We start from the raw sequence: 12471 nt of genomic DNA, 5'->3' as shown, positions 1-12471 counted from the left end.
GCACTGGAAGTTAAGTGGCAGTAAGAAGTTAAAATAATAAAAGGTTTCTCTTCCATCCACCCGTCTTGTCACCCCTCCCTCTTTGGTTTGTTCCTCAATTAAGATCTCTATGTAAGATCCAAAAGTTACAATATCCCCACACAGTTAATATACAACAGCAGAAATTTTACATGAAAAATACTGATCTTTCAAAATCCAAGATTTGTATGTCCTCTTGAGCACCGAAGTCAGAGCTGATCCCTACTCCGAGCTGGGCATCATACTAGATGATTCCAAAAATGTCTTCCAGCCTAAACTACTCAAAACTCTAGGAACTGAGTGATAGTGCTCACTCAAGAGTCTAAAAAAATATAAACTCTCTTACTTCACACAAATCTACACAAATGCATTAAACTAGGTAACAACTATAGTAAACATAGCTATAAAACATATAGCATGCAGTAAATTATAGAATCCTGTTTTTAAGTAGCAATCCTAATGAAAAGAAATTTATTTAGGTTTAATAGCTGTCACCAGGACTCAGTCTTTGAAAAAACATACTAAGAAGGCTATTAAGTTGCAACATTAAAAACCCTCAACATTAAAAAAGTATCACATAGGTAAAATCAGGAATACAAATTGCATGAAATACAATCAGACAGACATATTCCAGTAAATGCTACAAACTGGGAAAATGCTCCTAATGGTAGCAAAAACTACAATTACAGAAAAAAAATTATTACCATTCCAGCATATTTCTTAAGTATTCCTGTCATTTCAGTAAGATTGCAAAGGAAGTATCAATGTTATTTGAAGAGGGGAATTTCTTTCAAAACTAACAGCAAAAGTATAGGGATATATTTGTGAAAAACCTTTATGCCCTACATCTTTGTTCTCTTCTTTTAGTTCTGAGAACAAAAAGTCTTCAACTCCTGTGGGATCTCATTTTCCTTCTGCATCGGTTGCCAAGGATAGTCCTTGACAGCTAAAGCCCAGAGACAAAGAACACCCAATTAAAACTCCTCAAATGTATTTAGCAATGTAAATTGAGGTTATTATTTAAAAATACTTTTACAGTAAACTGTTAAGCCACTCTGAGCCTCCCAGAATGGTTGGGTTTTTTCATTCGCCATCTTACAGCTGGATGCAAAACCCAATCTGAACTAAAGTTAGCTCCTTTTCAATACATCAATCCTCACATGATGTTGAAGTCAGGTTTAAACTGACAGTTTGGAAACGAAAGTAGTTTAATTGCACTAACATGACTCTCAATAGCAAGACCTTTAGGGGATATATCACTAACCAGCAACATTTAATAGTCCTAAAGATTAAAGACAAGGTTAATTCTGAAGGTTAAAGACAATACTATTTAATACACACCAAAGTAACAGCTTTGTTTTACACAAGAACTCATACTTTCAGAATGTATTACAGCTCAAAATTCAAATTACAGTCTAACTTATTAACAAGAAAGAAAATAGTCTAAAAGAAGCTAAGATATACCATGGAACCTATTGTGTTGATTATAGAACTTGGTTCCATATTGCAATTTATGTATATTCTGCTTCATTATTTTGTATTGTAGTTACTTGCTCCTTCACTGAATTTTAATATTGCATTTAAGCCACTGCATTAATATAATTTGTGAGCTTTTCTCCCACCTCTCTTATTTTCATTTGTTAAAATACCGTAAAACATTGTACATAAAATATCTATAAAACTGACAAAAATTTATTTCATTTTCTCATAACCTGAGATAAAAGTTATTCATCATCCAAAAAAAAGGTACACAGAAAGCAAAATCAGGCTCTAAACAACCTGCATATATATACAGCAGCTAGGAACAAAATCAAAATATTTTAATTCCATGCCTCCAATCATCATTACATCATCTGTTCACTGTATATGAACTGCAAAGGAGGATACTTTTCCAAATGCCTTTGTTTTTGATGATTCGAGAGAAAACAAGTGAAGAGGTATTCTGGCAAATCTTCCCCTTGATTTAACAACTAAGACTTACGAGAGAGGTAAAGCTCTGCTTCTCAAATATTTTTAGCTAAAATTCAGAAATAATTTTCACATGACAAAGGTCCTTAGAAAAGATAACCACCTTCCAAGAGATTTGGAAATCCTTTGAAAAATGAGATCCCATTATATCAATTCCTTTAATAGCAACTTTTTCAATTCTGCCAATTAATCTGGATCTGCTGTATTTAGGAGCCACCTTAGATTCATGGAACCAAAATATAAAAAAAATTCTCCCATTTCTGTTAGCTTCCTTTTTTTCAGTAACAGTTGAAAAATTAAAAATATGAATTAAATACAAATCAACAGCTGAACATAATAAAAATATTTTTTCAAAGGCACTTTACTGTTTACTTACCCACTGAAGTACTTTTTAGAAGAAATACACAGCACATCACCAAGTTCACAACTGAGACATGTAACAATTACACTACATTCACAATATATTCACATCTTTGGAGGCACATTAGAGCATTTCATCTTAGAATTATTCTGGTTTTATATGAGCTGAAGAAATTATTTAAGATGTACTCCACTATTTACCATGGTGGGGTGGACTTGGAGGGCTGCTTAACTGGTAACAAAAACTGAACTAACTCTACCCTCATGCAGAAACACACTAAAATACTTAACTGAAAATCAGGTGTTCTAGAACGATGCTGCATTTTAGATTTCCCAAATTGTTATGTTTTCCCTGTACAAACCCGAAATCTATACAAATATTTAAGAGTGAACACTGGATGGAGTAAAAAAGAGTTTTCCCCAAAGGCAAGATTCAATGATAAGATGTAGTGAAAGTCATCAATGTTTACTTAGAAGATAAATTAATCAGCCAAGAATACCCTTTATGTTTAAGTGAAAATCTACTTCTTAGAAGTGTCAACTATAAGACTGCAAAATCACCTTAAAAGCACCACTAGTTATAGCCACAGTGCACTAAATATGACCCCTTGCCAGACTTCTCTATTATAAATTTTTCCTCACCAAGTAGATATTATATATGCCAAATAAATTATAACATAAAAGCCAGTCCAACTGTAGTTGTTAACTCATAATTAATTTGATTTGCAAAGTAAATAGAATATGCAAGTATTTGTTAAAAGGAAGCTGAAATCCAAAGTCTGTCAATCCTACAAAGTGGTCCTGTAGGAAAAACTTTTAGCACCCATAGAGTGTCTTTTATAGATATTATGGATATTGCTTACAACCAGAATAGTTCAATGTTTAAGATTTCTCCAATTAACTTATGGCCCGTCCACACATACAGCACACTAAAACATAAGAAAATATAAACAGAGAAACATCAGTGAAACTTTCTAAAGGAAGCCAAGCTCCACAGTTATTTTACACAACTTGTAGGCCATTTCCTGTAGAACTGGAGCAACATGAGGCAGACTTGAATGAGGAAGACGCTTGTCATTTGAACAAAGTACTGACTGATGAAAATACATTCTATCAGAAAATTCAAGTATTTCCATCAAAAATGTAAAAAACTGGTCATCTGAATAAATCCAAACAGATTGAGAAACATAGCTTTCTATCTAAATACCCTAATCCAAGTCCATACAGTCTTAAGCTACACTGTCTGGTTTCATCAAAACCATCCAACAAAAACTACTATTTTATTTACATACAATAGACCCAAAGGTCAGAATTATGACACTCAATGGGGACCACCCAATCAATAGGGATAAACATGAATAGCTGGTCCATATCTAAACTCAGAAGCTCCCCTATAGTTAAAACAAATGTTTAATAATTCAGAAATGGTGGGGGAAACAAACAGGAAGACTCTAAGGAAATAACATTTCAAAAGTATTATAAAACCCAGAAGTATGTAGGAAGATAAAGCTTGAAGAATCTAATTTCAACATTATATTGTCTTTTTCTTAGAAGAGAAAACTACTAGCTATCCTGTCACAAGCAGATAACCCAAACTGTGTTTGGGACCTGTAGTAAGAGCTTCATGTCATGTACAGAACAAAACTAATACAAACACTCTTCCATTAGCCACTGCAGGAAATCATAACAGTGACAAATGTTTCAGCAGGGCCTGTGCCAGGACACAGGGTGATAGTTTTAAACTAATAGTCGGTATTCCAATTAGGTGAAGGAAGGAAGTTTTACAATGATGCCAAAGAAATACCGGAGCAAGTTGCCCAGGCAGGTGGTGGATACCCCATCCCTGGAAACATTAAGGACTGGATGGAGCTCTGAACAAGTTAAAGTAGCTTAAGATGCCCCTGCTCATTGCAGGAGGCAATGAACTAGATGACCTTTAATGACACCTTCCAAACCAAACCACGCTATGATTTTAAGATTATGTTAAGGCAGAAACATCTTTGAATAGCAAACCACAGATATACCTGCCTCTTTAGGTTTAAGTTTCTACTGAACTCCACATCTGAAGAGTTACAAAACAGCTCTACCAAAACTCATCTTCTTACCAAAATATATGCTTTATTAAAAGTGCTAATTAATTTGGAAAGTAATACCCAATCTTTGCTCAATTAAAGTGTACTTGATGGAAGACAGAAGTAACAGATTTAAAGCCTGTTTTCCTCATGGAAGATTTAATAATTGAAAACAAGCACAACCTCCAGTAATAAGAAAAAACTACTTTGACAAGGAGGTTTGTGGAATATTCACAAGAAAAATAATAAATATTTTAATTTAAAAAATAACATCTTGGTATCAATAGACAGGCAACAGCACTATGTTAATTTACGTTTATTTCTATTTCTATCAGTTTACTGCATTATCACTATTACCATTTTCTGCTCTGTAAGAGCTACTGAAGGCAAATGCTAGAGGCTAATCAAAAGGTCACATTTAAGAAGAAAAACTACTTGGAAAGCACTGGCTTGAGAGACAGAAACAGGACACTAAAAAGGCTTCCTTCACAATATGCAACAGACCAATTAACAGGCTTCCTCACATGAAAAAATACTATTTCTAGAGAAATCTCACTTATTGCTTCTTGGGGGTTTTATTCTTTCCTTAAACACAGATCCCTTGAACAAAGACAAACTGTTCTATGCAGAGGAACTTATTTTGGTTGCAAGTCTCAGTGCCACCAAGCAAGATCTCAGGATTTAGAGAGTGAGTGAGTCCAAAATAGGTACCAAGCAGACAACTGAAACTGAAAATTAGTTTCTTCTTAGTCTGGGTAAATATGTGTACAAACTTCAAGTCAAACTTAACTCCAGTAGCTGAGGAAGAAAAAATGAAAATTATTAAGGCAAACATTAATTTTAGCTTCTTCAAATACATACAGCATTTATCAAACACACCAATAAAGAATTGTTTTAACTTATATAATTTCTAAGTAGTCTTGCTTGTCAGATTATGAAAAACTGAAGAACTCTGAGTAATTTAAGTTGAATAAGAAGATTTCATTTAAATTGTGAGCAGCAACAATTTTCAGAAATAATAGTAAAATACAGAATAGACGTATAAAATCTGCTCTAAATTAGATTTTTTCATTTTTATCCATAAAACAGCAAAAGTTAAGTACGCAAATGGAGTATTCTATAAACAAGCACAGATGCATTTGAGGTCTTTCTATCAATAATTAAATAAAAATGGCATCTGCTGCAGCTGAGGCCTCATGAAACACTGAGACAAACAACTAATGTCATTTTACCATTACGTAAGCAGCATCTGGAAAGTGTTATTTTAGCTTCTTGATCATCATTACTGAGAGAAAGTAAGGTTATAAACAAAACCAGATAATCTAAGGAATATGGACAGAAAATTCTCTATCAATTACCGTAGAAAAGAACAAATTTGGGAAGTTTAAAAGCAGTACAACACCTAAATTCATATTGGAGATTACTGCACATTTGACAGCACACTGAAGTATAAAAATTACTTGTAAATAGTCACTTGTTCTACTTGTGAGTTCACGTAAAGTACATTAGTATTTTCCAAAGCACTTTGTGCAAATGTTAGAAGATGACTGCAACAGAGCAAAGGATTAGTCTCCTAAATATAATACAAAAATATCACATTGCTTAAATACTCACAGTTCACACATACAGAAATATAGTTATAAATGAAATATATGATTGTAACAATTACTTTCTGTTACTGAAACATTAAGTAGCATCCTTGACATACATAAAAACATGACCTAGAAAATCAATTATGAACCATCCTAAAATAGTAATGAAATACAACTAAAAACTTATTCCACAAACACCTTCATTTATGTATATAAGCACATAATACGTTACAAAAAGATAAACTGAAGATCTGCATTAATTTTCATGCAATGTCTTTTCATATTAAAAGCAGATATGACAGTTAAATAGTTTCTACCTGACAATGTAATTAAAAGCTGAAAAGAATTTATTTAGTTGCTGAAAATAATATAAATTGAATAATTTAAGGCTTGTTAAGGAAATATTCTTTTTGCCCAAAGCATCTGAAACACCAAGGAACAGAAGAAATGCATGACTTAAAAATCTGTCTACTGATGTGTATCACTCATGAAAAAACAAACATAATTTAGTGCTATGGCCAGAACTAGGACTGCACACAAAAACACAAACTGCTTATTTATAGAATGCTTGCTCTAAGGTCTATCCTATGTTGATTTATGCATAGGAAGAAACTTGATCACTGAAGTAAAACCACTGCCAAGAAAAGCAGGAGTATTTTGTCAGGTTGGTGCATTTATGATTTGTCTTTTTCCAAGTCAGTTTTACCTTAAAAAGCCTTTAAGGTGTCACATATGAACTACGTATACCTGGACTGCATTCCAATTTGTCACGCCCAATCATGCTCTACAGAAGAGCTTTTATAAAGCAGCAAGAAACTGAGACTTTTTTCTTATGAACTCAAACAACTTCACCACTGTTAGCTTCATCAAGTATATGAGGTTGTCAGGATAAGATAACCAACATTAATTGTTAGAAAACTTATCAAATTTTAAAAGATTCTTAGAAATGTTTCATTAATTTATTATTGGGAATCTGTCTTAGTTTAGTTTTGAGTTAGGTAAGAAACAATTTACCATTCAGTGAGAATTCTAACTGCTTAAATTACTGGAGCTTTTGAGCACAATGCTATGAGAAGATAGGATCAAAATACAGTTCTATTAACTTAAACAGGCAAGAAGTGCAAAAATCTAGTCCTGAATAACTGAAGTTCAAGGAAATCTGACAGTCTTGTTTAAAATATGCCTAATGCTTAACTTGCAAGTGAACTTAGAAGTGAGGGATAAAACATGCCTCAATAGGGCTCCAAACAGTGAGAAAACATTTATAAACTGCTCCAAAGGACCAAACTCTTAGAACAAAAACTATGTTGTGATGGCATTCCTGAAGCTATAAACATCACTGCTGTTCTGCAATGTGCTTTTTTACCTTCTTGCTCTCATCTGTCTTACAGTTTTTGATCCAAGTCCACTACAATCCCTGCTCTTGAAGTATCTGCACTGCTTTAGTAGCTGACATTTTATGCTGATAATTACTCAACATACTTGAGAGCAATGCTTCTGCAAGGAAAACTAAAGGAAAACAAAACAACATCTAGAAATAATTCCTGAACAGACTATGAGATTCAGAAGAAAAGTATTAAATGTACTAAGTCTTACATGAAAAAAATAGCAAGCATTCAGAAATTGAAACTGATTAACTCCCAGGAAACAGCCCCTTACACATTCAAAAAGGGGTTTTCATTGGAGGGAAGTGGGCAAGGATGTCAAAAAATCTCAATTCCCTCTTCAAACTACCAGTAAGAATAGAGGTTAAGTTTAAGGCTGGTATTGCATCTATTGTTTCACTAAATACAATACCCACCCAACACCATTTCACAGTGTTACTGCAGATGTAAATCCATCCACACAAAACCAGGGCTACAACTCTTACATATTTTTGGTCTCTGCTTTAGACACGTAGAAACTATTTTAATACACTAAATCCAAGACACTAAGTTGCTGACACAAATAAAAGCAGGTCTTGGAACAGGAATTATTTTGTAGAATGCCTGTGATTGAGATTCAACAATGTAAAACAAAGCAAGCCATCCATAACTGGATAATAACCACTACATGTCTGAGTAATTAATGTATTACTGGCACTCAGAAGTATTTTCTATTTAAAAAATATTTCTGCTGTTGCAAAATAAATCACCATCATCAAGTTTCTCTTTCAGCCAGAAGAATGTGTGCAAAATAAAAATTAGCAAAATACTACTGGAAAATTAGTTTCCCAATTAAGCTACTGTGAAATCAGAATGCATATATATTATTGAACTGTAACAGCACATTTCAACTAACTGACTTTTAGAAAGGAAGGGCAAAACCTTAAACAATATGAAAGTGTTTATTCATAATGTATCTAGTAGACATCACACAACTATATTAATAAATTGTTTAAGCATCATCAGGCTGCTCATTAGATTAACAATCAATGCAATCGAATTTCTAACGTTCATCATCACCAGCAATAAAGCTTCAGGAAAAGAAATCCTCTCACAGAAAATATTGTTATCATCTATCAAAATCAAGTAACTGTTAGCTGCATTAAAGTTGATTACAAGATGTCTTTCAAAAGTAGTTGTACTTTTTAAAAATCCAAGTTTAATGAGTTAGGAAAAAGATACAGATAGAAATTTCCAATGGGAAAGCCTAATACTGCAGCCTTACATGAGAGGGTCCAACTGTGGTTGCCATTGCACTTACCATTTATCTTCCTGTTTTATACTGACCAGTAAAAAGAGATAGGGTATAAGTGAAGGAAGCTTACTTTTCAAAGCTTTTAAGAAACAAAAACAATGATTAGAAACAATTATTACTGTCCTTCTAAATACATTTTTGGCAGAAGATTTCAATATGTTTTAAGTGTAATGCCAGAAGAGTTTATCAAGACTTGATACGGTAAAAAAGTATCCAACAGCATCAAAAAATGCAATTCTCACCAAAAGTCAACTTTCAAGCTCTGAAAATAGAGAATCACTTTCTCAATATATGTACAGTGGTAATCTGAGAGTAGAAGTAAGTGCAAGATGCAATCTGTTCACAGTAAACGAGTACTAGTAAGAACAAATAAAAATTTATTAGTTGTTTAAGAAATTCTAAGTTGAAATCAGATTTTATGTGTCATTTTGCAATCTCCAGAAGAGCCTTAGTTTTATTCTACTGCAAAATGCAAAGGCTTTTTCAATTCCCATTCACACTATATAATTACAGTTATCTAAAAACATATTAAAACAAGCATTTATAAAATGATAGGCATGCTCAGCCACACAGCTGCCCTGATTAGAAACTGTTGCTAAAGAAAGTAAACACATCACTTGCCATTTTGTTTCCATTTTTCCTCTTTTAAAGTTTAAAGAGCATTAGAAGTAAAGCCTAAGTCAAGACATAACCAGAATATTAAAGACTAGTCCTGAGACTACATATTTTCATGTATCATTGTATATGACACTTCAATTTCATATGATGTTTAAAAAAAAATACCTGTACTGTATAGTCCTTTAAATACAAGTTAAAACATTTCTGGTAGGGTCGTTACTGCAAAACTACATCTATATATTCTTGCAGTGTATTAATTAGGTCCAGATGAACACAATTTCAGTAATGCATGAGAGTGGAAAAGCTACACTCTTCCAAAGCAGTTTTCCACCTTTCACCTCCAAAGAATTTGATGTATAAAAGTCATAAAAATAGTGATTGAAATGCTTTCCATTTGAACCACTCTTCTTCCTTTCTCATCCTACATTTTTGCAAAGTCCAGCACAACTTTAACAATTCCTCTTCATACAGGGCTTGGAATTTAAAAATGTAGATAAGCAACAAGGATGGACAATCTGTGGCAAGCAATTGAAGCACAGAAACTAAATATTCTTATATCAAGACAGATTTAAGAATAAACCAGTAAAGGCTGTGGTGGCCAACATCATCTAGTTTTCCCCACTCCAAGCTGCAGAATACAGGCCACAACAGCAATGGAATCTGAGGGAGCTACTGCCATCCCACAGCTTTGGGTTGGCTCCCCAGCTTGCTATTACTGCAGCCCTCTGCAGCAAGAAGCACGGGTCTCACAGAAGAGCCAGGAGGATTTGACAAGCAAGCTTACAGGGTCAGGAAGTCAGGCAACCCCAAAGATGCTACATTAAGTGAATGAAATTTCACATTTGGCACTACAGAGTCATCAGTAAGTGCTATTTCTAAATTACATGAGACGACTGTTACATGCTATTTCTCCAATTATGTTTAGTAATATTTGGAACACACTAAAGGACAGTATGAATTCTGAATTCTTGGTCTTCATTTCCCTGAAGAAAAGATGTGATGAAAGCAGTTTTCTTTTAGAGTGAGAACATATCAAAATAAATTACCATCTGCTTTTGGATGCAAATCCCTCAAAACAAAGTGAGCAAAACCAAATTACACCTCTTAATAAAAATCAAAGGAACTATTTTGCTTCCTCCCCATCTTTACTAAAAACATTAAGGGCAGATGAGGGGAAAAATGTCTTTCTGAGAACAGAAAATCATTTATTTTCTAACATCTCTCAGGATGTCTCAGAACATACATAATAAATTCTTTGCAACCCTATAAAAAATTTCATGGTATAGAATGTAAACCAGGTTCTCCTTTCACGGGAATAGCTGTAGCAGTTAATTTCTGATTGATGTGTGAAGTTGCACCTGTGAAGGGGAGCAAAATCCCCTCCTGCACACTACAGTTGTGTTAATAATGTGAAAGAATTGTTTGAATTGCTTATTCATTATTTCCTCACTAGGAGTAGCTGCACTAGTAAAAGGTATTGTACTCAAGAGAAACTATAGCATTTGCAACATAGTCTGCATTCACTGAACTGATCTGGTCAGTAGAAAAAAGTCATACACTTTGACCAAAATAATTTAGATTATGACTCCTCTGATAGCACCATTTTGTTAGTCCTGCAGGATGAGTCTTCAGAGGCATACCTAAATTACTAATATAAATAACGTACAGATTATAGCGAGGACAAATTTCCCCTCACCTTTATAATCTTTCAATCTCCTTTAGTAATGATTTGGATGTTCTCCTCATCTACCTTTATGCAGGGTCAAAAGGGAGAGTGATTTTAGGCTCCATATGAAATTAATATTGCCCTTTTTGTTTCTAAAAACTTTCTTAATAAATTAAGCATAAATCAAAACCAGTAATTCAAACAATCTTAGCAGCATGAACTGGTTTAAAATTTAAACCTTCAGGCAGGGTAGGGCACATCAGGATGGGTGATTCCTACCATCTCCCACTTACAAAAACTATTTTACAGAAACATTTCAATTCCCAAGTAAAAAAAATTAGTATCTGAACACCTCCACTGAACAGAAGTGTTACATCACCAGCTTGTAGGAAAAATAAGAGTGATGTCATCATATGAAAGAGTAACTACACTACTGAGTATGTAGCAATTCACTCAGGGGAACAATGAAAATACTGAAGTGAAAACAGCCAACACGAAGATGCCAGTTCAATAACTAGTATAAAAATAATGTAATAAAAGATTATTTTGCAATTTGGATTTTCACCATAGAATTGTACTTACATTGTCCATGAAATTAGGTTTAAATCCTCCCTCCTGCTGTCGTCGTAATTCCTCCTGTTCCCTCTGACGTAGCATCTCTTCTTCACGACGTCTGTGTTCTTCTTCATGTCTAGGATATTTTTCAAAATTATCTCAGCTTAGTCTATTGATCTGTTCAGGCTTGCACTCAACCTCAGAGGTAAGATCAAGCATATAAACAAAATTGTCCATGATTTACTTTTTACATAGTGCAAGGCACTAGTCTATTCAACTTGATGAGTTTGAGTACTTTTGAAGTTTTGATTTGTTTTTCTTTCACTGGAGTACAAGTAATTTCAAAACCAATCCAATTCTATATGTACTCTTCCAGCTATATATCAATAAACAGTTTAAAATATTCCAGTTTTTTAAGAAGCCACTATGGATTAAAACATTTCAACAGTGCCAAAAGACACGATTTTTAATTATGAGATGTGTTTGTACTTTCCTTTTATCTTTCTGACATTTATTGTGATATTTAACAAAAAGTATAAATCAATATGATGAGACCACGTCTATTTTCTTAAACTTTAAAAGAGGCATTAAAACAAGTACTTGCATAAATCAAATCCTAAAAGAAAAATTGTTTTCAACATACTAGAATATGTTTGATGCTATCATTCTACATGCAAATTGCCTGCCCATAAAATTTAGACGCATGTTCCTATCTATTACAGCAATGCTTCAGTCATGTTAAAATAAATATGAAACAAAAAAATAGGCTAAGACATTTCTATACTATTTAGAAATCTCAGAAATTTTCTTAAACTTTAAAAGAGGCATTAAAACAAGTACTTGCATAAAATCCTAAAAGAAAAATTGTTTTCAACATACTAGAATATGTTTGATGCTATCATTCTACATGCAAATTGCCTGCCCATAAAATTTAGACGCATGT

The 12471-nt window shown here is 33.4% G+C and overlaps 1 protein-coding gene across 5 annotated transcripts in view; it reads right to left on the bottom strand.

The window, feature by feature from the left end:
• PSPC1 (paraspeckle component 1) overlaps window positions 1-12471 on the bottom strand; it is a 59610-nt gene that overhangs the window by 36864 nt on the left and 10275 nt on the right. For all 5 annotated transcript variants that reach the window (XR_013339499.1, XR_013339500.1, XM_077781479.1 and 2 more), the window contains exon 6: window positions 11556-11664. Coding sequence is in view for 3 of the 5 variants with exons in the window: in XM_077781479.1 (XP_077637605.1) it covers window positions 11556-11664 (109 nt within the window). In the remaining 2 variants the exon portion in view is untranslated. The remainder of the gene's footprint in view (window positions 1-11555; window positions 11665-12471) is intronic.

This window comes from Lonchura striata, chromosome 2 (genome assembly GCF_046129695.1).
Source record: "Lonchura striata isolate bLonStr1 chromosome 2, bLonStr1.mat, whole genome shotgun sequence".
NCBI classification, from domain to species: Eukaryota; Metazoa; Chordata; class Aves; order Passeriformes; family Estrildidae; genus Lonchura; species Lonchura striata.
This window is presented reverse-complemented; position numbering and strand designations above follow the sequence as displayed.